The following is a 23,156-nucleotide window of genomic DNA, read 5'->3' as shown; positions in this document are numbered from 1 at the left end:
TTTTTTTTTTTTGAGACAGGGTTTCTCTGTGTAGCCCTGGCTATCCTGGAACTCACTCTGTAGACCAGGCTGGCCTCGAACTCAGAACTCTGCCTGCCTCTGCCTCCCAGGTGCTGGGATTAAAGGAGTGCGCCACCACCATCTGGCTGGGTTGGCACTCTTTATGCATGTTAGGCAAGCACTCTACCCCAGCCTAGGACTGATTTATATTCCTGGCCAAAATTAAAGTTGGTTCATTAAAAAGTGTTTGGCTCTGTTAAAAATTCTTTTCTTCTTTCCTCCTTTCCTCTCTTCCTCCCTCCTTGTCTTCTTCCCCCCTTCCCTTCCTTTCTTTTGACCTGTGTTGTGTGGTGGTTTGAATGAGAAAGGTCCCACCCTCAGGCTCTTATGTTTGAACACTTGGTCCCCAGTTGGTAGGGCTGTTTGGGAAGGATTAGGAGGTGTGACCTTGCTGGAGATGTGTTACTGGGGGGCCAGCCTTGAGGTTGCAGAAGCTCAAGCTATTCCCAGTTAGCTCTCTCTGCCTCATACTTGTGGATCAAATGTCAACCCTCAGAAAGCTCTAAGGATGTAAAGTTCTCAGCTCCTGCTCCAGGGCTGTGTTTGCCTGCCTGCTGCCATGAGTGGCTACAGACTCACACTCTGAAACTTTGAGCCCCAATAAACTCTTGCTTCTCTAAGCTGCCTTGGTCATCACAGCAACTAAAAAAGGTGACTGTTGCTTTGCCAACCACGATGGTCTCAAACTTGCGACAACTTGCCTTAGCCTTCTGAGTGCTGGGATTACAGGCGTGTACAACCACGTCTAGAGAAAGTATTACAGGCGTGTACAACCATGTCTAGAGAAAGGATTACAGGCGTGTACAACCAAGTCTAGAGAAAGTACAACAGGCATGTACAACCACGTCTAGAGAAAGTACTACAGGCGTGTGCAACCACGTCTAGAGAAAGGATTACAGGCGTGTACAACCACGTCTAGAGAAAGTACTACAGCCGTGTGCAACCATGTCTAGAGAAAGGGTTTCACTCTTTACCCACGCTCATATTTTAGTATACAACGTGAATGATCCATAAGCCATTTGAGAAGTTTTCTGTTAATGGATAATTACATATATTTTTCTTTCAGTTTTCCTGTATTTGTATATTTCCCTTGCAGTGATGGAGTTGAACTGATTTTAAATATCTTTTCAAAGTTTTTTTTGGAGGGTGGAGGTTGGAGAGAAGGCTCAGTGGTTAAGATCATACACTGCTTTGGCAGAGAACCCAACTTCAGTTCCCAGCATCCCTGTTGCAGAGTAGTTCAAAGCCACCTATAATTAACTCTAGCTCCAAGGGATGAGGCCCCCTCCTCTGGCCTCCTTGGGTACCTGAACTCACATGTGTATGTATACCTTCCTCAAAATACACACAATTAAAAAAATTGTAATTTTTTTTTTTGTATTCCAAAGCTAAACGGAAAATTCTAAGTTGAAATTGAGTTGTTCAAATTCAATATCTGCTGAACAGTGCAAGAGAAGTTCTCAAGTTCTCCAACAAAGAGACTGTCTCTATATCTCATAAGTGGTATGCGATGCTTTAGTAAGTAAACCATGGAAATCTTGCTCCTGCTTTCTTGCAGCGCTGGAAACTGAGCGCAAAACCCTGTGCATCCTAGCCAAGTGCTCAGTTACTGTCCCCTCTCAGCCTAAAATTTTACTTTCTGAAATGTCTTTGTCTACCATTGAAGCTGTGGTTGTTATAGGTAAATATACCATGGATTTGTATCACTATTTCATAGTACCTTTAGCCTTTAATAATATATATATTTAGGTACCAATTTAATATTGGTGTATGTTGTTATTATTATTATTATTTTAAATTTTGAGGCACGATCTTGTTGTGTAGCCCAGGTCTTGAAGTCTTACTCTTCCTGTCTCAGTTTTCCAAGTGTTGGAAAGATTCAAAGCAGCACAGATTTATTGTCTTATAGTTTGAGGATAAAAAGTCATGAGTTTTAATGATGCTTATGACAGAAGGTACTGGCAAGGCTCTGCTACTACTCTCTATAGGAAGGAGTCCATTCTACCTTTTCCAGTGTCCAGGAAGGCCCTGCATCCCTTGGCTTCTTCCATCTTCACAGCCCCAGTCTAGCACTTCTGATAGTTTCCCATCATGACCTCTTATTGCCTCCTATGATTGGCCTTTCCTCTACCTCCACCCCTTTTAAATTTATTTATTCACTTTACATCCCAATATCATCCCTCCCTCTCCTCCCAGTGCCCACCTCAAGTCCTCCCCTAGTCCACCTTTCTCTTCTCTGGTCCCCCACTGTCTCTTAAGGACTCTTGGGATTACATTCATTCCACCTGGGTAAGCTCTCATCCCAAGGTCTTTTTTCTGTCTGCAAGTTTCCTGTTTTCAATGTCAAGGTGTTTGTAGGCTCTGGGAATTAAGATGGGTCATCTCTGGGTGCCATTCTTCTGTCTGATATAGATGACGGTGTAGTAAACGTGGCTATCTCCAGCGGAGCAGCCATATGCATCCTCCAGTGTCACAGTGGTCAGAGTCCTTGCCCCTCTGTGCAGCTATTCTGTCCTGCATTCCTGACCTCTGACCTCTCAGCCATAGTCATTTGCTTTTCTTAGTGAGTCCTCTGTCTTATCAGTTCATGTCACTTGAAGTACTTTAATCAGTCAAAGGTGCATGCCAAGCCAAGCCCAGAGTCTCTCTCTCAGTCTGTGCATCAGGACGAAGCTCTCAGCAACTTCTCCAGCACCGTGTCTTACCTGCATGCTGGCATGTTCCCCGCTCTGGACTAACCTCTGAAATTAAATTGAATGTTTTCTTTTTTAAGAGTTGCCTTGGTTGTGGTGTCTCTTCATAGCAATGGAACAGTGACCAAGGTAGAGTTAGTGCCAGAGAGCAGGGTATTACTGTGCTGTTTGTTGTAGGAACATGGAAAACTCTGGACTAGAAAAGTATTTGAGCATTTTAAATGGGGCTTCCTGGGCCATTCCAGCAGGAGCATAGGAGACAGCACAGGGATTGTGGAATTGTCCTCAGTGACCAAGGGAAGCTGCTGAGACCAGGCGTGTGTCAGAGGTATCCCAGCAGAGGCCAAGAGAGGTCACCGCATGAGACGTTAAAGGTGAAACACGGATTGTGTCAGAGGCTCCGAGATGCTGGAGTTGCCAGAACTGTGGGCTGCCTGCCAAGAAGAGCTGGAAGCAAGGAGTGGAACTAGTCAGGAACAGAGAAGTGTGCTGTGGTCAACAAAGCTGGACATTAGATATGCGGAGTGAGGATTCTGCAATGTTCTCTATTTCTTTAAAAAAAAATACAGAAATGTCATCAAAACATGTTTTCATTTTCATCCAGGTATGGGGTCTGGGGTTCTTCAGACTGTCCACAGCAGGCAGCTGTCTCTTCACCCTCCAGAGTGATCTCTCGCCTATAGATGCTCACTGCTTTGCCCTCTCTGTTCCTGCCTCTCTCTGGTCCTCCCATTCTTTCCCTTGGCTCTTTTTCGTATATCTCTAGCCGCTTACTTCTTTTCTTGCTAAACTCCCTTCTGTTTTACCTCTGTGCTCCTTTGTCCTCAGAGAGCTTTTTAAAGCGAGGAATGAGATCATACCACCATCAAAACAGTTCAGTGGTTTCCCCACTACACTTAGAGTGAAATCTAATTTTCTCAATGCTGCCGGGGTGATGGGGCCACTCTCCAACATTATTCTAAGCCACACGCTCTGTTCTCCATCCGTCGACCATTGTGCTTCTTGGAATACATCATACTTGCTCCACACGGAGCCTTTGTAAGAACTGCTCTCTGTTTAGGAGCCCTTCTTCCTTTCTTGGCTAAACACTTACCACGCTTCAGATTTACACCTTTCTTACAGGAAAATAATTTCGTTCAAGTTAAGTGTAAAGTAGGCCCCTGTTATTTTTCTCTGGAGAGATTTTGCTTTTGGCTTCCAAGCGCTAGTGTGGTTTAAAGTCATGCAGTGGTTTGTCTGGTTTCTATTTCGGTCTTTAGTGGTGTTTGTTATTAGCTCTGTAAGGACAGTGAGATGGTCACTGTGTTTGTCTTAGTTATGGTGACTAGTTATGGTGACTAGTTCAATAAAGGATCTGAATAAATGTTTATTGAACACACGAGTGCATGTATTATCACACAAAACAGGACATAAGAAATAAAACTGAATGGGACAAAGACTTTACGTTTAAAATATAAACTTATGGACTGAGGACATGCCTCAGAGAGTAAGATCACTTTGGGTAAGGACTTAAATTCTCCTTTTCAGTAGCTATGTAAAAGCAGGGCTCGTTCGCTTTAGAGTCCATAGCTCCAGCATGGTGGAGCGGAGATAGTGCAACCTTGATGATCTGCCGTAGCTTCTGCATGGGTGTGTAGGGGTCTGTGCACACATGCACATCACATGCACAGATCACGATTTTATGACGACTTAGTCTAGCAAAGAGAACCCTAAGTTGCATATTCTGGCTCCAAGTTTTGATGTGTCTGTGTTAGCATTTTTTTCTTTTCATTTATTACCAGACATTTGTTAGTGGAAAAAGTCTTGTAAGTTATATTTAATGGGATCCTGTTGCTTATCTTTTTAATTTTGTAAATTTTGTCAAATGAACTAGATGTCTCATCCTAGATTTCCTAGTCAAGTGCCCCTACACCAGGTACTTTACATATCATCTCATTTTATTTTTACATCAGGCGTCTGAGGGTGATGGTGAGGCCCTGTTTTTCTAATATACTTTTAGGTTCCAAGAAGTTCGCACCATTGTGCCCGTATAGATGGTTTACGTTGGAGCAGGAGTTGAACCCAGAGGAATCCAGTGCTTTGTACTACCATAGTGCTGTTTTGATGGTAAGTATATTAGTCTGTACTTTTAAAAATATATGAAAAATATTTGGCATTGATACAGAACTTTTGTTTTCTCTGCTAAGCAACTATGAAGTATTTGACTCGGAATTTTAAAGCTAAGACTTTTACATTTCTGCATTTATCAGGAATACACTATTCTTGAACTATTATCTTAGAGAAGCACATCAAAATGGCGAAGCATCTTTGATGCACACTGCAGGCATACAGACTAGTAGAAAACGCCTCTGTTCTTACTGCAGTTTCGGCTTGGCACCTGGCCCGCTCCTTGCAGCTTATATGTACTGGCAGTCATCTGGAGGCTTGGTGCTATGTAGTAGTAGTCCTCCCCCCGCCCCTTTCCTGGAAGAAACATACCTTCCTTGTTTGCCATTTAGCTACTTCCTCCCAGTTTAAATCTGGATTGTGCCATGGGACTTTAAGTCCTTCACACCACGTTTTATAATGGGGGGGGGGGCAGATACAGCACACTGTGTGGCTCAGAGCCTGCTGCAGCCCTGGGCAGGAATGCTCTACAGAATGGCTTTCTCTTTTGTGATCTGAGGTCAGCTTTCAAGGAGAACCTTAAGGAAAATATAACCACCAAATAACCACCGGGACCTCATTATGAGTGGATTGGACTCAGTCCTGGGCAAGCTGCAGGTGGAGGAATAACCAAAAAACCCTATTAAGGCTGGTAAAGAATTGAAGGCAGCTTCCCCAGTAAGACAGAGGGAGAAAGAAAGGGATGACGTGCCCCCACTCCCCCAGCAATGATTGATATACTGCTGGTTCAGATGGAGGCTGAGACTCGGGGAAGGGTAGACACGAGGAAGACGTGAGGGACAAGTGAGGGAGAGGAAAGTTGAGGTTGTGCTGCAGACCAGGGCCGGGGCTGACCACGCACCTACTCTTGGTATGAAACTGGCGTCCAAGACAGTACGAACAGCTCAATTATATTTTAAAAACTGGCGCTCTACATCGGGGATGGAGTTGAGAACTCATTCAGTAACTGATTAACTGATTCAGTCTGGACAGTTATCAAAATTCCCCTCTCCCCCCCCCCAAAATAAATAGTATACACAATAGCTTTTCATAGCTGAGGATCTGTTACGAGGTACCAGGGTCCTCTTTTATTGCAAATTAGTTTATTTATCGAGGTAGCATGGGTTGAGCCCAAGGCCTTGCGCACGCTCGGCAAGCATTCTGCAGGTGAGCCATCCCGAGATTTCGAGAAATATTTGTAAAGGAAATGCAGGTCTTCTGTCACTTCAGGAGTGCCGTCTGTCAAACCGGAGGAATTTGAGAGCATGTGACTTTTGCTAAAGTTCAAGTGCCTGACCATTGTCCCCAAATTCCTCATTTTCCTCCATAAAACTGATTCTGTTGAATTTTCCGTAGAAAGCGCAGCTGCTGAACATTCTTAGGACGGCTCCTTTGTGAATGTGCCTCTGTTCTGGCTGTGCACACGCCTTCTAATTGTAGCTTTCTTTTGTTGGTAGTCGGCAGCTCCCACTGTTAGAGCCCTTGTCTGATTCTGTGGAACTTCATTTTAATGGGAACAGCTTCTTTGCTGCGTGGTTGTTTTTTTTTTTTTTTTTTTAAGAAATGGTCTGGGAAGCTTCATACTGTGAACCTTTGTTGGGGACAAAGGGTTATTTATGCTAAAGGAAAATGTGTCCCCCACTGAATTAACTGGTGGGAAGCGTAACAGGCCAGTTAGCAATGCTCACTTGTGTTTTGGCCTTTTTGCTGTGGCGGAGGGGAGAAACATGATCAGAAAGGGCAGCCTGTGGTCTTTGGCCTTCTGCAGAGAGAGTGTGACAGACGCTAAGCTCTTCAGTTAGCTTAGCTTTAGCTCAGGTTCCGTCTCTTCCTTAGAGAGTGCAGTGTCTAGGTGGCACCTGAGTGAGAGGTGTGCGAGAGCGCTCGGGCGGACATAACTCTGGGAATAGGTAACCTTGATAAGGTTATTAGGAGTTTTATGTTGTGCCTGCTGTAAACAAGCAGCCAATGTATGCTTTTTTATATAATCTATATAATCTGGAAGCCTTTCACTAGTGTTCTCCCTGCAAACACATTAAAGGATTACATGAGTCTGATTGAATTTATTTTTTTTGGTTTTTACGAGACAGGGTTTCTCTGTATAGCCCTGGCTGTCCTGGAGCTCACTTTGTAGACCAGGCTGGCCTCGAACTCAGAAATCCGCCTGCCTCTGCCTCCCGAGTGCTGGGATTAAAGGCGTGCGCCACCACGCCCGGCCTGATTGAATTTATTAAAGTTTGTCTTTCCGTTGTAGATTCCAAGAGCAGAGCTTTGGAGCCAACGCCACCGATTCTTTTGGTTTTTTGACGGATTATCACGGGGAGGTAGTGAGTATTTTTAAGTCACAGTTGAAATGGATAGTTTACTCTCTTCTTATCTAGCAGCAAGAGCTTATGGCTTAGCATGTGATTTAAAGTCCATGTGACTCATAAGAGAAGAAAGATGCCTGAGTTTCAGTATCGGTTTTGCTGGGGTGGGGGTGGGGCTTATATGTACATCCCCTTTACATTATTGTATACAGGGAAAGGCTCATGTTTTGTCATGAGTTCTGTGTAGTACCAGGGATGGCGCACCGAAGTGTTCCAGGTCTTTCTCGGCCAAGTAACAGGTGCCCTTATGCAGGCAGAAGGGAGTCACCGCCAAGTTCTCACTGTTCACTGTTACTTATTCTGACGAGGTGTGAGGGTCTCAGGTGTTCTGTCAAAGAGGCAGGAAATCACGTGCCTCATTGTTCTAATCTGGGGTTTGAGGGAGCAGGCACTAAGCCATCACCTGGGAGCTAATGCCATTTCCTTCTCCAGCAGAGAAGTTTCATCTCCGTGTAAATGACCATGCAGCCTGCCATCCAAGTAAGTTTTCTTTTTCTAAAAGATAAATATAAAGTCTGAATGATATTATTGACTATATAAAGTCTGAATTGATATTATTGATTTAATCCTTCTTATGGCATGAGTATATTTTTTAGCACTGTATTTTAACAGTAGGTATAGTGCATTTTGACTTTCTAGTTCTGAGGAGATGTTGATTCTGAGTTTTACTCGTGCTAGACCGTTGAGAGAATGAAAAGAATGTTGGGGTGAGTGGGTCAACCTGGGGAAAGTTAAGTAGAATGTTTTATAGTACCCCCTCCTGACAATCCGGTACATGTTTGCAGTTGAAGGAACACTTAGTAGAAAACAAATACAAGGTACAAGGCTTAGTTTAGATAATTGTACATATGCTTTATAAATGAGCCTGGGGGCTGGAGAGATGGCTCAGTGGTTAAGAGCACTGAGTGCTCTTCCAGAGGTCCTGAGTTCAAATCCCAGCAACCACATGGTGGCTCACAACCATCCGTAATGAGATCTGATGCCCTCTTCTGGGGTGTCTGAAGACAGCTACAGTGTACTTACATAAAATAAATAAATTAATTTAAAAAAATAAATGAGCCTGTACCTCACTGGATGTTAAAATTAAAAAATTTTAAAGAGTAGGTTTTTTTTTCCCTGTTTATGATTGGGCAAAGCCAGCAGCTGTGTCACAGAAATCATGGTAGTCTAAAGTTGGTGTTTGCTGTATTTATTGTCTTTCCGTTCTTTTGTTTTCTTTCTTTAGATATTAATAGCATAGTTAAATATTAATTTAAGGACAAAAGGCACACTGAACCTTTCTACCTAGAAAGATACAGTCAGCTACCAATAAATACCTCGGGAAGCCAGAGCTTACGGGTCGATCGCAGCTTAGTTCTGACCCCACTTTTGTCCGCTCTTAGTGAGAGGCTGGTGAGGCAGCGAGATAGCACAAGCAGAGAACCACTAGGATGGGTAGTGCGCACTTCAGGAGTTTGTTCTTTAGTAGTTCTTTCTCTAACGCCTGTTTGTATCTCAGCAGAGGAGACTGGGAGTGGGTTTCCCCCCCCTTTATAGATTGTCTGCACAAGTTCATGCAAGACAAACATCCCGCCCATAGTCTAGAAGCTGTTTGCAGTTGTCACCTGATAGGAGAGGGAACATCAGTGTTCTTCAGTGGCCTGCCGCCGCCGGGGGTATAAACCACACCCAAGGCAGACCTCGCGCTCAGTAGTTGTTGGCCAGCAGGAGCCCGACTTGATGCTTTCCTCTTCTTCAGGGGTTTTGTTTGTTTCATTTTTGTTTTTCGTGGGAGCTCCTGTGACTTTCTGATGTGTCTGTTGTCTGTTAAGCGGTGCTTTGTTTTCTGTTAAAATATCGTAAGATTTATTTATGCCTCCTGGCACGTACGTGTTTGTTCCCTCTTCAGTCACTCCTTATGTGTGTGTCCACTCCTGGTGGAGACGTCCAGCTGGCTGGGCTCTGACACTCTCTAATGAGCTGTCCTGCTCTGCCAGACACCTCGCAGAGGGTCACCCTCTTACCACTGTCCCTGCTCTTTACATTCCAAGTCGCCTCCCCTGAGAACTCCTGCACAGCTCACTTGGAATACCCCTGTTGAAGACAAGAGCCACTTGCACTCTTTTTTAAAAAGTGACTTCATGGTTGCTTCTTTCATACTTTGCACATAGCTTTCTATAAACAATCTGAAAGCAAATTTGCTCATTTAAAATATTTCCAAGTGTTGGTTTGATAGTATGTTTATGTGATCCTATTCTTATTTTCAAATTTAAAATAATAGCAATTATTTTGGGCTTTACAGGTCAGTAGGCAAAATTGAAACTGTTAGATGGACAGTGTGGTACGTATATAACCATCGAAAAATGTTCCAGTTGTAGGTCTTAAAAATACAGACAATAAGCGAGATTTGCTTATAGACTATAGTTTGCCATTATAATTGCATTAATCAAAAATATCTGGAAAAATTAAAGATAGCATTGAAGGGGCTGGAGTAATGGCTCAGTGATCAAGGGCACATGCTGCTCCTGTAGGGGACTTGAGTTTGGTCCTAGAACCCTTATCAAGTGGCTTACAGCTACCCCGCAACTCCAGCCCCAAAGGATCTGACACACTCTCCTGGCCTCCTTGGGCACCTGTGCTAATATGTACAACACACCCAGACATGAATATTTAAAACATCACAATTATGATCTGAAGTTTGCAGAAGCCATTCACGTCTGCATTCACTCGTCCATTTCACAGACATCTGTTTAGTCTCTGCTGTCTGTCAGGGCCAGTAAGAGATGCTGCAGACTGGTATCGTGTAAGTCATTAACCCATTTTATAGCTAAGGTGCAGGGGATTCTGGTGTAGTTACTAGTACATTGCTAAGCTAACAAGTGGGGAAAAAATACTATTTGTTGAATTTCTATTCTCTTGTCTATACAGTCGAATCCGTTCATTGATTTAGTGTTTGTTGACATCGACCACTGTATTAAATGCTAAAATCATAGTTCAATTTTCTTCTGATTTATGTCTTTTCATATGAGATGATACAATTTTGCTTATTCTGGATGGCCTATGGCTACTTATTTAAACAGAGTCATCATGTGGGGTATGGTGATGTTAAACAATGATTGGTTGGTATTTTGTCTAGGTGTGGTTTGGGGAAGATCTGCCTCTAAGTCCCAGGTGTCCCCTGACTCCCAGACATGGCCCGGGACTGGCTGATGTTTGCCAGTATGACGAGTGGATAGCCGTGAGACATGAAGCCACCCTGCTGCCTATGCAGGAAGATCTCTCTATTTGGTTATCTGGCTTACTAGGTAAGGCTTTCAGAGACACCGATGCTTGATGTTCATTTACGGAGTGACTGACTGCTCCCGATGCCAGGGATACTCAGTGAATGTCAGAGTCAGGCTCTTTGTCTTCCCAGTCCCTAGAGTCAAGGAGATGCTCTCGGCCTGAGCCTCGGCTTGTGAATTGTAGGGAACTTGAGAGTTGACTGATGTAGCCAGTAATTGTGAATAAACAACATTTTATTTTAATATTGTTGGATTTTTAAAAATTGTGTATTTCTAATATTGCTTTATTTATTTATTTGTTGTTGGTTTTTTTTTAACTGATTTACCTCAATCTTGAATGAGCCATAAGGTTATAAGTGGAAGATATACTTTGGTTATATAAAAATAAATACAGTTTCTGAAACATGGAGGAATAGAAGCAAAGGAAGCCAAAAAGACAAGGCCACTTGGAGAATGCCTGGCATCGTCTTTTTTTCAATCATATTTTTTCTATTCAGGATTGTGATGAGTGCTCTGAACTTTCTTCCCATTGAGTGAAAAATATCACTTTTTGTTTTGTGTATGTGTGCATGTGTATATGTGTATATATGCATGGGTATGTGCATGTGTATATGTGAATATGTGCATATGTGTATGCATGCTTGAGTATGTGTGCATGTGTATATGTGCATATGTATGTATGCATATGTATGTTTGTATGTATATATATGCTTGGATATATGTGCATATGTATATGTGCATATGTGCATGTGTATGTATGCTTGGATATGTGTGCATATATATGTGTGGGTATGTGTATATGTGCATATGTATGTATGCATGAGTATGTGTGCATGTGTATGCATGTATGGGTATGTGTACATGTGCATGTATATGTGTGCCTGTATGTAGGTACAGGTGTGTGTGTGGATGTATACATGTGAGTGTGTGTGTGTGTGTGAGTGTGTGTGGATGTGTGTGTGTGTGTGTGTAAGAGAGACAGAGACAGAGACAGACACCATGTGCTTGCCAACCCAGCTGGCTACAAGCTCTTGAGCTCTGCCTGACTACACCACAGGCACACTATCACACCTCACTTTATGTAGGTTCCAGGGACCCAAACTCAGGACCACAGACTTTACTGAGTAAGCTTTCTCTTGAGTCCCTCAAATCACTTAGCTCCAGACTTTCACATAGCATTCTGAGATTTTTATGAGAAGGAAAAACCTGAAGATGGACTGAGGCCCTCCTAAGATAACCACACAATAAGCCGTTTCTCTGGTTTTGTCTGGTATCTGCTCGATAATGGGAAAGCTTTTAAAGTTTATAATGTAAAGTGCTTTTTAAAGAAGCTATTTTAGAGGTAAAAGTCGATCTCCCCAGTTATTCTCCTCCTGTATTTAATCTATAAATTATAACAAAATCCATCTTATCTATAGAGAACACTTTTTCTTGTACAAGTGATATTAATGTGCAGTGAATTTACCTAACATAAGTGTACATATGTTTTTCCTCAACTTTATTCAACCCTAACTTTCTTTTGTCTTTGATTTAACTCAACATTACTTGTTTTACTCTACCTCTTAAAGGGTAACTTAGTGTCTCATCTGGTATTTGTTTAGTTTTCCAGATGTTACCTGACTGCATTACAGTTTTAGCCACTGGTTTTGACTTTGCTGCTTCTAGATGTGTCTTAGCTTTTAAAAATGTGCTTTTAGATGTTGACATCAAGGCAGAAAGATTATTGGAAGAACTCGATAATGGAGTGCTGCTGTGCCAGCTAATCAATGTTCTTCAGAACATGGTGAAAGCCTGCCACTCTGACGAGCCAGGGGTGAGTACTGACAGCAGGGACGTTGGCTCTTCCTCTCTGCTCCTCACGGTCCCTTGTGCTTCCAGCCTATACCTTTATGTTTCCAGCCATACCTGGCTTTAAAAATGGATTTCATTTTTTGAACATTTGAAAGATACTATTTATAAACTAAAGGAGGAAACATTAGCCTTGAAGCTTGGAAGATGGCCCAGTTGCTTATCATGTACCAGTAAACATGTAACATACAGAGTGCTTGTCATGTACCATGAGAGCCTGAGTTCAGAGCCTCAGCACGCATGTAAAGGATGAATATGGTGGCTTGTGCCTGTGATGCCAGGGCTAGGAGACAAGGACAGACAGATTCCCAAAGGCTCAGTGGCCTACTAGTCCACCTAGTAAGTCAGCGAGTTCCAGGTTCACTGAGAGAACCTGTCTTAAAAAACAAATCTTCATGAGCATGTTGGTGCCTGTGGGTGTTGCAGGAAATCTCCAACCCAAATGAGTCCGTGCAAATGACACACAACTCTGTTACATTATTTATAAGCTGCACACCTAGATTGGGCAGAGGTACCACCCTAGACTACTCTTATTCCCCAGCTATGAGATCTTCTGCTACTTGCAGCAAGCAGGGTTTGTGGTTGTTTTCGGCTATGCTGGCCAGTTCTATGTCCAGTTGACACATGCCAGAATTACCTGGAAGGAGGAAGCTTCTATTTTAAAATGCCTCCATGAGATCCAGCTGCAAGGCATTTTCTTAATTAGTGATTGATGGGGGAAGGCCCAGCCCACGGTAGGTGGTGCCATCCCTAGGCTGGTGGTCCTGGGTTCTATACGGAAGCAGGCTGAGAAGGCATGGTGAGCAAGCCAGTGAGAACACTCCTCCAGGGACTCTGCATCAGCTCCTTCCTCCAGGTTCCTGCCCTCCTGCCTGACTTCTTTCGGTGATGAACAGTTGATACTGATGTATAAGCCAAATAAACCCTTCCCTCCCCCTCTTGCGTTTGGTTATGGTGTGTCATCATAGCAATGGAAACCCTAAGGTGGCACACAGGTCATATCTTTGTTATTTTTATTATTATTATCATCGTCATCATCTCTCTAGCTTCATCTGCTGCTTTGGTGGTAAAGTTTTGAGTATTTTTTATCAAATGTTCAGTGTTTTTGAGAGTTTGGAGCCTGGACATGCCATTAGCAAAATATAAAATGATATCATTGTTGGAGGGTAAAAAGTGAGATGTCTATATAGATGCATACATGCACACAGGTATCCATATATGTAGTACCGAGAGGACATCCTTTGGTATATGAAATTCTCTACTTCTAGGAATTTGTTCTAAGGGAAGCATAGATAAAAATAATACAAATGTTAAAAATAACTTGCTATCAATAGGGATGTAAAAACTAATTGTGGTAGCTAAACACATTGAAATATTATGTATTTATTAGAAATGATTATTTAAATGTGTTCTTTTTAAGTCTTAAATATGCCCACAGCCTATCCAGTATACATACTTTAAACGTGCATGCACACTACTGCGAGCACACAAATCAGTTTGCAGAATCTTGTCTGTATGGCATTCTCTAGGCACACATGCGTACCTTTGCACAGACATGTTCTATTGAAATGTCAGCGAGAGGATTTCAGCTAATACTAATCATCTTTGTAGTTTGCTATATTTATTTGTATATTTTTGGAAATGATAATATATTCTGTATTTAATCATGCATGAAGGCTATTTCAGTTCTGGAAAATGATAGCACCCAGAAGGAGACGCCTAGACTTGGTAATAGCAGTTGTCTCTAGGGAGAGACACTGGCAGTGGTGGAGAAAGAGCCACTATACCTGTTACATTAAAAGCATCACCTGTTATGAGCTGCCAAGTTCAAAAGCAAAAGAACTCCCCGCTTCTCTGCCCTAACCCCGGCAGAAATGTCACAGTTCTCTTGAGCCAGACAGTTAAACCCACACAAATAAAAGCATAGAGTTTTCTGAGACTGTGGTCACCAAAGAACCTGAATTTAAGGATGGGCAACTACTGAATTTCATAGTCTCTTTCTTCATGAGTCTGAAGAAGAAAGCAACACCGAGGATTTGTTAGACTGTAGCATAGCATAGTCTTGTGTGCATGTTGAACTGTGTGGAAACACTCTGTAGATGCTTTGTCATTACCAGGCCACCATTTTAAAGTTTGAGGTTCGTGTGCTGCTTTATAAAGGATTAAAGAAGCTTGACTCTACCACTAATTTTGAGTAGATCATTTTTTGTAGGAATATTTGTTCTGGAAAACACGTTAAAGAAGAAAATTATTTTTGAAGAATAATTATTTTCCCTCCAATCTGTACAGTCTTTAGGAACATTTAATACATTTAACATTTACTTTGTCATACTGAGATGAACTCCTAATGAAAATATCGATTGTTTGTTTGTTTATCCTCATGTCTTTTCCAGAACTTTCCAATGAGAAAAGTGCCCTGTAAGAAAGATGCTGCCTCGGGCTCATTCTTTGCCAGAGACAACACCGCCAACTTTCTTCACTGGTGCCGGCACATCGGGGTTGACGAGACTTACCTCTTTGAGTCTGAAGGTTTAGGTAAGAGCTCTTGCTGTCGGACACCGTCAGTGTTTGTTAGGATGGTTCCGTGTGTGTCTGTCCCTCATTTCTGAGTTTCTAAACAGTGACTCAAAGTGCCATTCACAGTTACTTATACAATTTATGCTGCATTTGTATGTGAAACAGTGGAAAAATCAGATACTAATCAAATGTAGTAAGCCTTTCCCTTATTTTAATGGGCTTCTATATCTAGCATTCTCTCGAGTTGGCTGCTAGAAGATTCTGCACTGATGCTCTACTATTTTCACGAGGATTGGTTCTAGCAGGTCTAAACTAGTAGCAATTCCTCTTTACCCAAATCATTACAGAAGTAACAGGTGAGCTGTGCTTTTAGTATTCAGACTTAATTGTAAATAATAGCTGCCATCTTTATTATCTAGAAAGAATGATATTTTTGCCATTTTGTTAAAGAACTCATGCTTCAAGCTGGACGGTGATGGCACACGCCTTTAATTTCAGCACTCAGAAGCAGAGGTTCGAGGTCAGCCTGGTCTCCAGAAAGTACCAGTGTTAGCATTTTGTCTAGGCTCCACCCCACAGTTACCTGGCAACAGCAGGTGTGCCTGATTCACTATAAAAGGGGTTGCTTACCCCCTCCCTCTCTCTTGCTCTCTTGCCTTCTTGCTCTCTCTCTGTCCTCTCGCCCCTTCCCCCCTCTCCATGTACTCATGGCCGCCCTCTACTCTCTCTCTCTCTCTCTCTCTCTCTCTCTCTCTGCCTTTCTCTGTCTCTTCTACCCTCACAACTCCCTTCCCCACGCCCTGAATAAACTCTATTCTATACTACACCATCATGTGGCTGGTCCCTTAGGGGGAAGGGATGCCCCAGCATGGCTCCCCTCCCCCGACACCTGACTGCACATCCGCCAAACACAGTCCTTCTCTCCTCATCTGTTTATAAAACACAACAACCAGGACAGCCAAGGCTACCCAGAGAAACCCTGTCTCAAAAAAAGCAAGCAAGCAAACAACAAAAAGCATGCTCCACTAAAAAATTGTTGATGTATTTTTTCTCATTTTCTTAAGTCAGCAGAAAGAAACGTCTATGTGGTCCTAAGGGAGCATCTGGCTGGCTGCTTTACACACACACACAACACAAACACACACATGCACACACATACTTGTGCACACACACATTCCAAAGCATTTATCGATGTGTACATACATACATATGCATGTATAGAAATGCACATGCACGGAACATGTAATGCTGTGGTAAGAGCTTTATCGCCAAGGCGACACTATTTCTAGACAGAGGTTTTATCACTGATGCTGTTTACAGCTCCTGATTTATGGTGGTGATTAAAAGCAAACAGACTCTTAGTCGAATTTGCTAGTGTGGCCTGGTCCTGGCTAGACTGCAGCCTGCTTGCTGTGCATCAGTCTGCCTCCCTTTGCTCGGTGTAGAGTAGGGCTCAGTGGTTTGCCCTGGAGGCTGCTGAGCTGTGAGCCCAGGTGTGCAGATTGTTACAATGTAGCTGATTAAGTAGCGCATCCAGCTACTAGGGATCAAAGGAAGGGGTACCGCTTTGAATTCTCCCCTTTGTAGCTTACTTTGAAATGGTCTATGAACGTCATTAGTTTTTAAATGTAGAAGACATCTTCCAGCGTGCTGAAGGGCAGTGTAGGACTAAGAAAAATACTGTCAGTGCCAGTTTGTAGGCATTGAAGTGATAATTTTCTTTTCTCTTTCTTTTTTTCTTAACATCTGCTTGGCACTCAAAGTAATTTTATGAAAGAACTATACTATTTTAAAGTACTTGGGATATTTATAAAAACAGGTTGGAAATATTTCATGATCAATTCCTTTATTTCTGTAGATGTTAAATTCGAATGGAGGCCTTTCTGTTGCTTTAAACAGTAATACATTATAGCCAGGCACGTTGGTACACACCTATACACTTACATAATCTCAGCCTGAGCTGTGTATCTAGCAGGACCTGTTTCAGAGGAGACAGATTGGTTTTGTGCGTATAACAGATGCTATTCATACCTGAAGGAATGACAGCCCTTTGTGCTGGTGCAGCCAGGGTATGTGCTCAGAACACATTGAACGTTGGGTTCCACTGGGTCCAGAGTTCCTTAAGGTTTCTAACTCTAAGGAAAAGGTAGTCATAGGTACTGTCCTGGCAAAGCTAACACGAGGCCTATGAAAAGTGTCAGACTCCTGCTGCCTCCTCCTCCTCCTCTCCCTCCTCCTCTCCCTCTTCCTCCTTTCATCTTCTTCCTCCTCTTCCTCTTCTTCCTTCTCCTTCTCCTCCTCTTCCTTCTACTTCTCCTCCTTTGCTCTCTTGTTAAAGTTATGTCATTTATCTTTTTTATGGACCTACAAAGCTTTTGTGTGCATTCTAAATGCTTTACAACATCAAATATAATTTGCAAGTATTTTTTTTTTCCATCTTTCACTTTTTAATATTATCCTGGGATGTGTAGTTTTTTTTAATTTTTAAAATTTTGTTGTATTATATATTTACTACATACATTACATATATGATTATATGTAATATATATGAGTGTTTTGTCTGCATGTATGTCTGTGTATCACGTATTACCTGGAGGCCAGAAGAGAGTGTCAGATGCCTTTAGACTGGAATTCAGTTTCCATCTGTCACATGGGTGTTGGGAAATGAACCTGGGTCCTCTAAAAACGTCAGTGCTCAAAACTGCTGAGCCATCTCTCCAGTCCCAAATTTAAAGTTTTTGTTGTTTTGTTTTTGGTTTCTTGAGACAGGGTTTCTCTGTATAGCCCTGGCTGTCCTGGAACTCACTCTGTAGACCAAGCTGGCCTCAAACTCAGAAATCCGCCTGCCTCTGCCTCCCGAGTGCTGGGATTAAAGGTGTGTGCCACCACGTCCGGCTAAATTTAAAGTTCTTAAGTTTGTCTCTTTTCTTTATTTTTTGTCTTTTGTTGTATCTAAGTATCATTGCTTAACAAAGGCGGTACAGGTTTTAACCTGTTTATCTTGTATTGTTTTGAGGCCACAAACTATGATGTTGACCAGAGCAGATCGATCGGATCGGAGTGGTACCCTTATCTTTAGCCTGGCTTCAGGAGGAACGTTTTCCACCATTTACCTTAAATGTAAATGATATTAGAGTGCTATTAGCTGCGGCTTTTTCATGGACCCCCTTATCAGATTGAGAATCCCCCTACCCACCCTACCCCTGCTTTGTCTTTTTCACACATTGGAATGGTGTTAGATTCTTTGAAATTCTTTAATCTGTATGTCATCCCTTTTTGTGTGATGTAGGACCACTGTTTCTATTAATTACGTTGGTTGATTTTCATATATTCAACTGTTTGCATTCCTGGCACAAATTGTATTTGTCCACTGCACACTGCTGGGTTGTGTTGCCAGCATGTTGAAGATGGTTATGCTTATATCTGTGGGGCTTCGACACTGGCTTTCGGTTTTCTTGTATCTTTCTCTGGCTTTTGTCTTTGTTTTGAAGATAATGATGCATCAGAGAGAAAGTTAGGAATTGCTGCTTCCTGTTTTTGTAAAGTTTGAGAACTATACAAAGTTGAGGTGACCTGTCTCTTCAAACAGCATCTCCTGCCAAGAGATCTGTACTGTAATGTATTCAGAGGAGGGCAGAGGTCAAGGGTCTCCTGTGTTCTCCTTATTTTTGAGCCAGGGTTCCTTACTAAACCTGGAGCTCATTGGTTTGTCTAGGTTGGGCAGCCATTGAGCCCTGGGATCTTCTGTGTTTATCTGTCTCAGCACTGTGGTTACAGATGTGTGGCCCATACTTGACTGTTGGGGCTGGATACCAGAACTCCGGGTCTTTTATTTGACATTCATGACTGAGCCATCTCCCCAGCCCTTACTATAATGTAACTGCTATTAAATCCATACGTTTTTTTAATCTGAAATGCTGTACAAGTAAATACCTGGGCCATTCCTTTTTGCTCTCTAGTTTAATTTTTTTAGCACAGAAGAAATAGTTATATAGAGAGAGTAAAAATGTGCTTTCTGAGTCTCCTCTAAGCAAGTAAGCCTGCTGTCTTCATTTTTCTTTCTTATACTCTAGCCTCTGTCAGAATGTCTTTCCTGTCTTACATCTGAGTCTTAAAACATTTGCTCTCATTTTTCCCCCAGTTTTACATAAAGATCCCAGACAAGTGTACCTTTGTCTTCTTGAGATTGGTCGGATTGTGTCAAGGTGCGTATTTCTCAACATTTCAGAATTTCAAAATCCTAAATACCTTTAAACCACTTCCAGTTCATCTTAGTTTCTATACCCAAAGAACATGATTCTTGATTAAAATGGAGTAGCCCAATTTCCTGTCTTATCCTTCTCTGTCTTATTTACTTGTATCTACATGAACATACAGCAACATTTGCTGTCTTCTTTGGCCTCATCTTCATTTCATGTGAAGTTGTAGAAATGCTACTTAACATTTCCGGGTTAAGAATGGGTAAAACCATGCCATTCAAAGCCGAGCAGGTCCCATTTGGTGAGAAGGCTGAGCCCCTGTGTCCTGTATGCCTTCATCAGCCCTTCCTGCCCACCAGCTTGTTTTAAAGCTGCCTTTCAAGACTCCAGGAAAAATACTGAAAATTTTACATAACACCAGATATATGTTATGATATAGAGATGGTAGTTGAATTTTGGGCAGTCTGAAATGTTAAAAAGGACGTCCAGCTGTCTCAGTGCAACAATTTGTAGAAAAGGGTCATGCAGACTTCACTCCAGGAATAAAACCTTACCTGTCTTGACCTGCAGAGATGTAGTTGGGTACACACCGAGTGATCAGATCTCCCCTGGCTTGCTTTCAGATACGGAGTTGAGCCACCAGTATTAGTAAAACTTGAGAAAGAAATTGAGTTGGAAGAGACCTTGCTTAATGCCTCGGGGCTTGAAGAGTCCATCAGCATCCCCAAATCCTGCTGTCAGCAAGAAGAACTGCATGAAGCGGTAAGTTACCGCTGTGCTTTTTGGACTGTGCTGGGTGGCGTTTTATAGTTTTGTGTATTTTTAAATTGCTACTGGAAATACTGTGTATAAAAGAAAACAGTTTCTAGTCAGAATATATCCCTGTTACTAGCCTCTGCTCTCTGAGTTCTGGGTGTGTGTGTGTGTGTGTGTGTGTGTGTGTGTGTGTGTGTGTGAAGAATAGATGTATACTCAAAGAATGACAGGCAAAGGCCTTAAGAAGGAAATGGGTTCTTTTTTTTTTTTAATTTTGTAAGTATGGTGGCATTATAATCTGGGTTGTAAATAATCAAGGATTGCTTTCTTGGTTGCATATTGCATTTGTTTTATAGTACTAGCCCAAGCGTGAGATAATGAGAGGTTGAATTTGGTCATAGCAGTGAGCAATGGAGCAAGCAGAATGAGTATAAGCCATGTTTTAGAAGTCCTATTAAAGACTTACTTAAGGATTGTGAGGGAGAGACAGATCCAAGGTGGTTGGCAAGGTTAAGTGGATGGTACCCAGATGCTAGGGGGACAGAGGAGGCAGAAAAGCTGAGAGGATAAACTGATGGGTTTTCTGAACATTGTCCCTAACAGACAGTATGCAGAACTGTTATATGGTGGGCCATGTTGTGATGGTTTTCTCATCAGTACCTGCTCCTTCTGTAGAAATTAATAGAATCAATTCTTTAGGTTCTAAATCTTCTTCAGTGACTGTGGTATAAGTGATGGATGTGGGAGGAATATCAAACATTTTCTGCTGACTGTAATTTAGAATAACTAGAAGATTTGTAGCATTTTAAAGAAAAGTTTAGTGTAGGAAATTATTTGACAGTAAAAATAGATCATTAGTAATAAATATTTAGTAGTGCTTCTTTTCTTGTTTTATATTATTTCTCTGATAAATCATTCTGCCTGGGGCCTGGTGAGCAGTTGGTAGAGCCTACTGCAGAAGTGTGAGAGACTGAGCTCAGATCTGCAGTACCCATATAAAAATCAGCTGTGGAGGCGTGTGTGTGTGTGTGTGTGTGTGACCCTAGTGCAGCAGGGTGGGAGGGAGCAGGCAGAGACACTCACTGCTGGAGCTCACTGGCCCGTCACTCTAGCCAACTGATGAGCCCAGAAGAAGAAACGGGAGGAGGAGGAGGAAGAGGAAGAACAGAAGGAAGAGGAGACAGGCTAGATATATACTTCTTGCCTCCACATACATGAGTCTACACATTCGTCTACACTCGCAGTATACAGACCAACATACAAAACACATAATCACGCTGATACACACACATAAAAAAATAGAATAAATATTCAGATTACCTTGTAACACAGATTAAGAATGTTAGTTGGAAAAGCTTTTATTAGCTCAAAAGTATTTACCTATATTACCTTATTGATATATTTGATGATTATAAGTATCAGAATGGGAAGCAGAAATAATAGACAGAAATTATTTAAATCTTCATGAAGCCTTAAAGAATGATAATTCACAAAGGAAACTGAAATACATTTTGTTAAATAAAAAATTTTGATATAATGTATTACGTGAAGACAGTACACTCGATAGGAAAAACATTTTCAGTGGGCAGATGTGCAGTGACTATGTTGATACGAGAAGAAAGTATAATGTTGAAATTTAGTAATTAAGGAAATATAAGATAGCAACAAAATAACCATCCCATTTTGTTCCAATAGCAAAAGTTTTAAAAGTTGGAAAACTGAAAGCTGTATAAATCATGGTGAATCTATACTTAGAAATTGCTATTGTTTTAATGAAAACTAATGTATAACTGTGAAAAAAGATATTAAGAACAGCAAATATACTCTCTTCATTTTTATTATAATGGAGTTCAGTAAAAAAATGAACAAAGATGTTTATTATACTATTATTTATAATGGGGAAAAATAAGTAGTATAAAAACCCTCCAGTAGAGCAAAGGCTTGATAAATTAGGAGTCAGTATTGTCACAGACTGATCTTTTTATGTGATCGCTATGACAGTTTTATAGCAGGGAGAAAATGCTGATTTTATGAAAAATATGTGTATGTGGAAAAAATGGGCGTGAGGAGAATGAAAATAAGGCAGTCACACTGTAGCTTGTTTTCTTTAGCTATTTCCTTCAGTGCTGTTAATCATGCAATAAGTAGATCTAAAAAAATTGCTATCCACATCTCATTACCTTGTGTAGACTCTGCTAGCAATGGCTGCTAGCGCTAACAGCTTCATATTGCCAAATATAAGCTCTGATTTGGATATTCTAATCAGGGAAAACAGAGGAAACAGACCTGAATTCTTACTGTGAGACCTACAACCAAACATAACCTCTTTCAGTATATACATTCAATGGACATTATGTGCAGATATCCTAGCATATAGGACAGTTGCTATTTGGTTCGTTGTGTTGGAGCCTATTGAATATGCAAATTGAATATGAAATTTTATAAACTTAAGAAAGTTTTATCTTCAGGGTCTTGTTTCATGTGTGTGCAGGACATGGATGTGGATGCACATGCACAAAGGCACCCAGGCTGTGAGCAAGAGGAACCCTGTTGAGTGATTTACAGGGACCCATCCCAGTTGTTAACAAGCACATCTTCTTGTTAAGTGAACACCATATGGAAATAGAATCTATTAATATAGTGTTCTTATCAGAGCCTCTGGATTGGTAATTGTTAACTTATTTTTGGTAGATACTAAGGCAATCATAAATATCTCTCTAGTACACAGCTAAACGGGATGGATCCAGAGAGGATGTTTAAAACATTAGGATTAAGTTCAAGTCAATGAATCTATTATGATATATTTAGTATGATAAGCAATTGTGAAAATAGTTATGACTTTTTTTGTTGGTTTGTTTTGAGATGGGGGTCTCACCATGCCACCCTGGCTGGCCTGGAACACAGTATAGACAAGGCTGGTCTCAAACAGTTGACACTCCCCAGCCCCTTCCTCCTGCATGCTGGGATTAAAGATGTGCACCAGCATGCCAAGTACGACTTTTTTTTTTTTTTTAAATATGAGAAACCCAATAATTTGTCTTAAAGGCAGATATAGAATGTTTTTTTTTTCACTTATCCATATTTCAAAATGTAAAATATAGATTTACTGAATTTCTTTTCCTAGCTACTATAATTTTACCATTTTCCGAGATTCAGGGAACATTGAGAAAGGGAAGGCCCAAAGACTATCAAGCCAGAGGTCATAGAGGAGCATTGTGAAATAGAACTGGTGTAGAGGAGCACTGTGAGATAGAACTGGTGTAGAGGAGCACTGTGAGATAGAACTGGTGTAGAGGAGCACTGTGA

General features: G+C 41.5%; 1 protein-coding gene across 5 annotated transcripts in view; it reads left to right on the top strand.

Annotated features, from left to right (window-relative positions):
• Window positions 1-23,156, top strand: part of Gas2l3 (growth arrest specific 2 like 3) — a 33,575-nt gene that overhangs the window by 2,001 nt on the left and 8,418 nt on the right. The window contains exons 2-10 of one of the 5 annotated variants that reach the window (XM_029482693.1): window positions 4,753-4,859; window positions 7,153-7,222; window positions 7,700-7,747; window positions 9,549-9,587; window positions 10,383-10,551; window positions 12,228-12,343; window positions 14,772-14,913; window positions 19,037-19,100; window positions 19,718-19,856. In XM_029482693.1, the coding sequence (XP_029338553.1) occupies window positions 9,576-9,587; window positions 10,383-10,551; window positions 12,228-12,343; window positions 14,772-14,913; window positions 19,037-19,100; window positions 19,718-19,856 (642 nt within the window). In that variant the 5' untranslated portion in view covers window positions 4,753-4,859; window positions 7,153-7,222; window positions 7,700-7,747; window positions 9,549-9,575. Of the gene's footprint in view, window positions 1-4,752; window positions 4,860-7,152; window positions 7,226-7,699; window positions 7,748-9,548; window positions 9,588-10,382; window positions 10,552-12,227; window positions 12,344-14,771; window positions 14,914-19,036; window positions 19,101-19,717; window positions 19,857-23,156 lie in introns of all 5 variants that reach the window. The other 4 variants (XM_021173861.2, XM_029482692.1, XM_021173863.2 and 1 more) reach the window with 4 other exon arrangements.

The sequence above is a fragment of the Mus caroli genome, chromosome 10 (genome assembly GCF_900094665.2).
Source record: "Mus caroli chromosome 10, CAROLI_EIJ_v1.1, whole genome shotgun sequence".
NCBI classification, from domain to species: Eukaryota; Metazoa; Chordata; class Mammalia; order Rodentia; family Muridae; genus Mus; species Mus caroli.
Note: the sequence above shows the minus strand (reverse complement) of the source record. Positions and strands in the feature narration are given on the sequence as shown.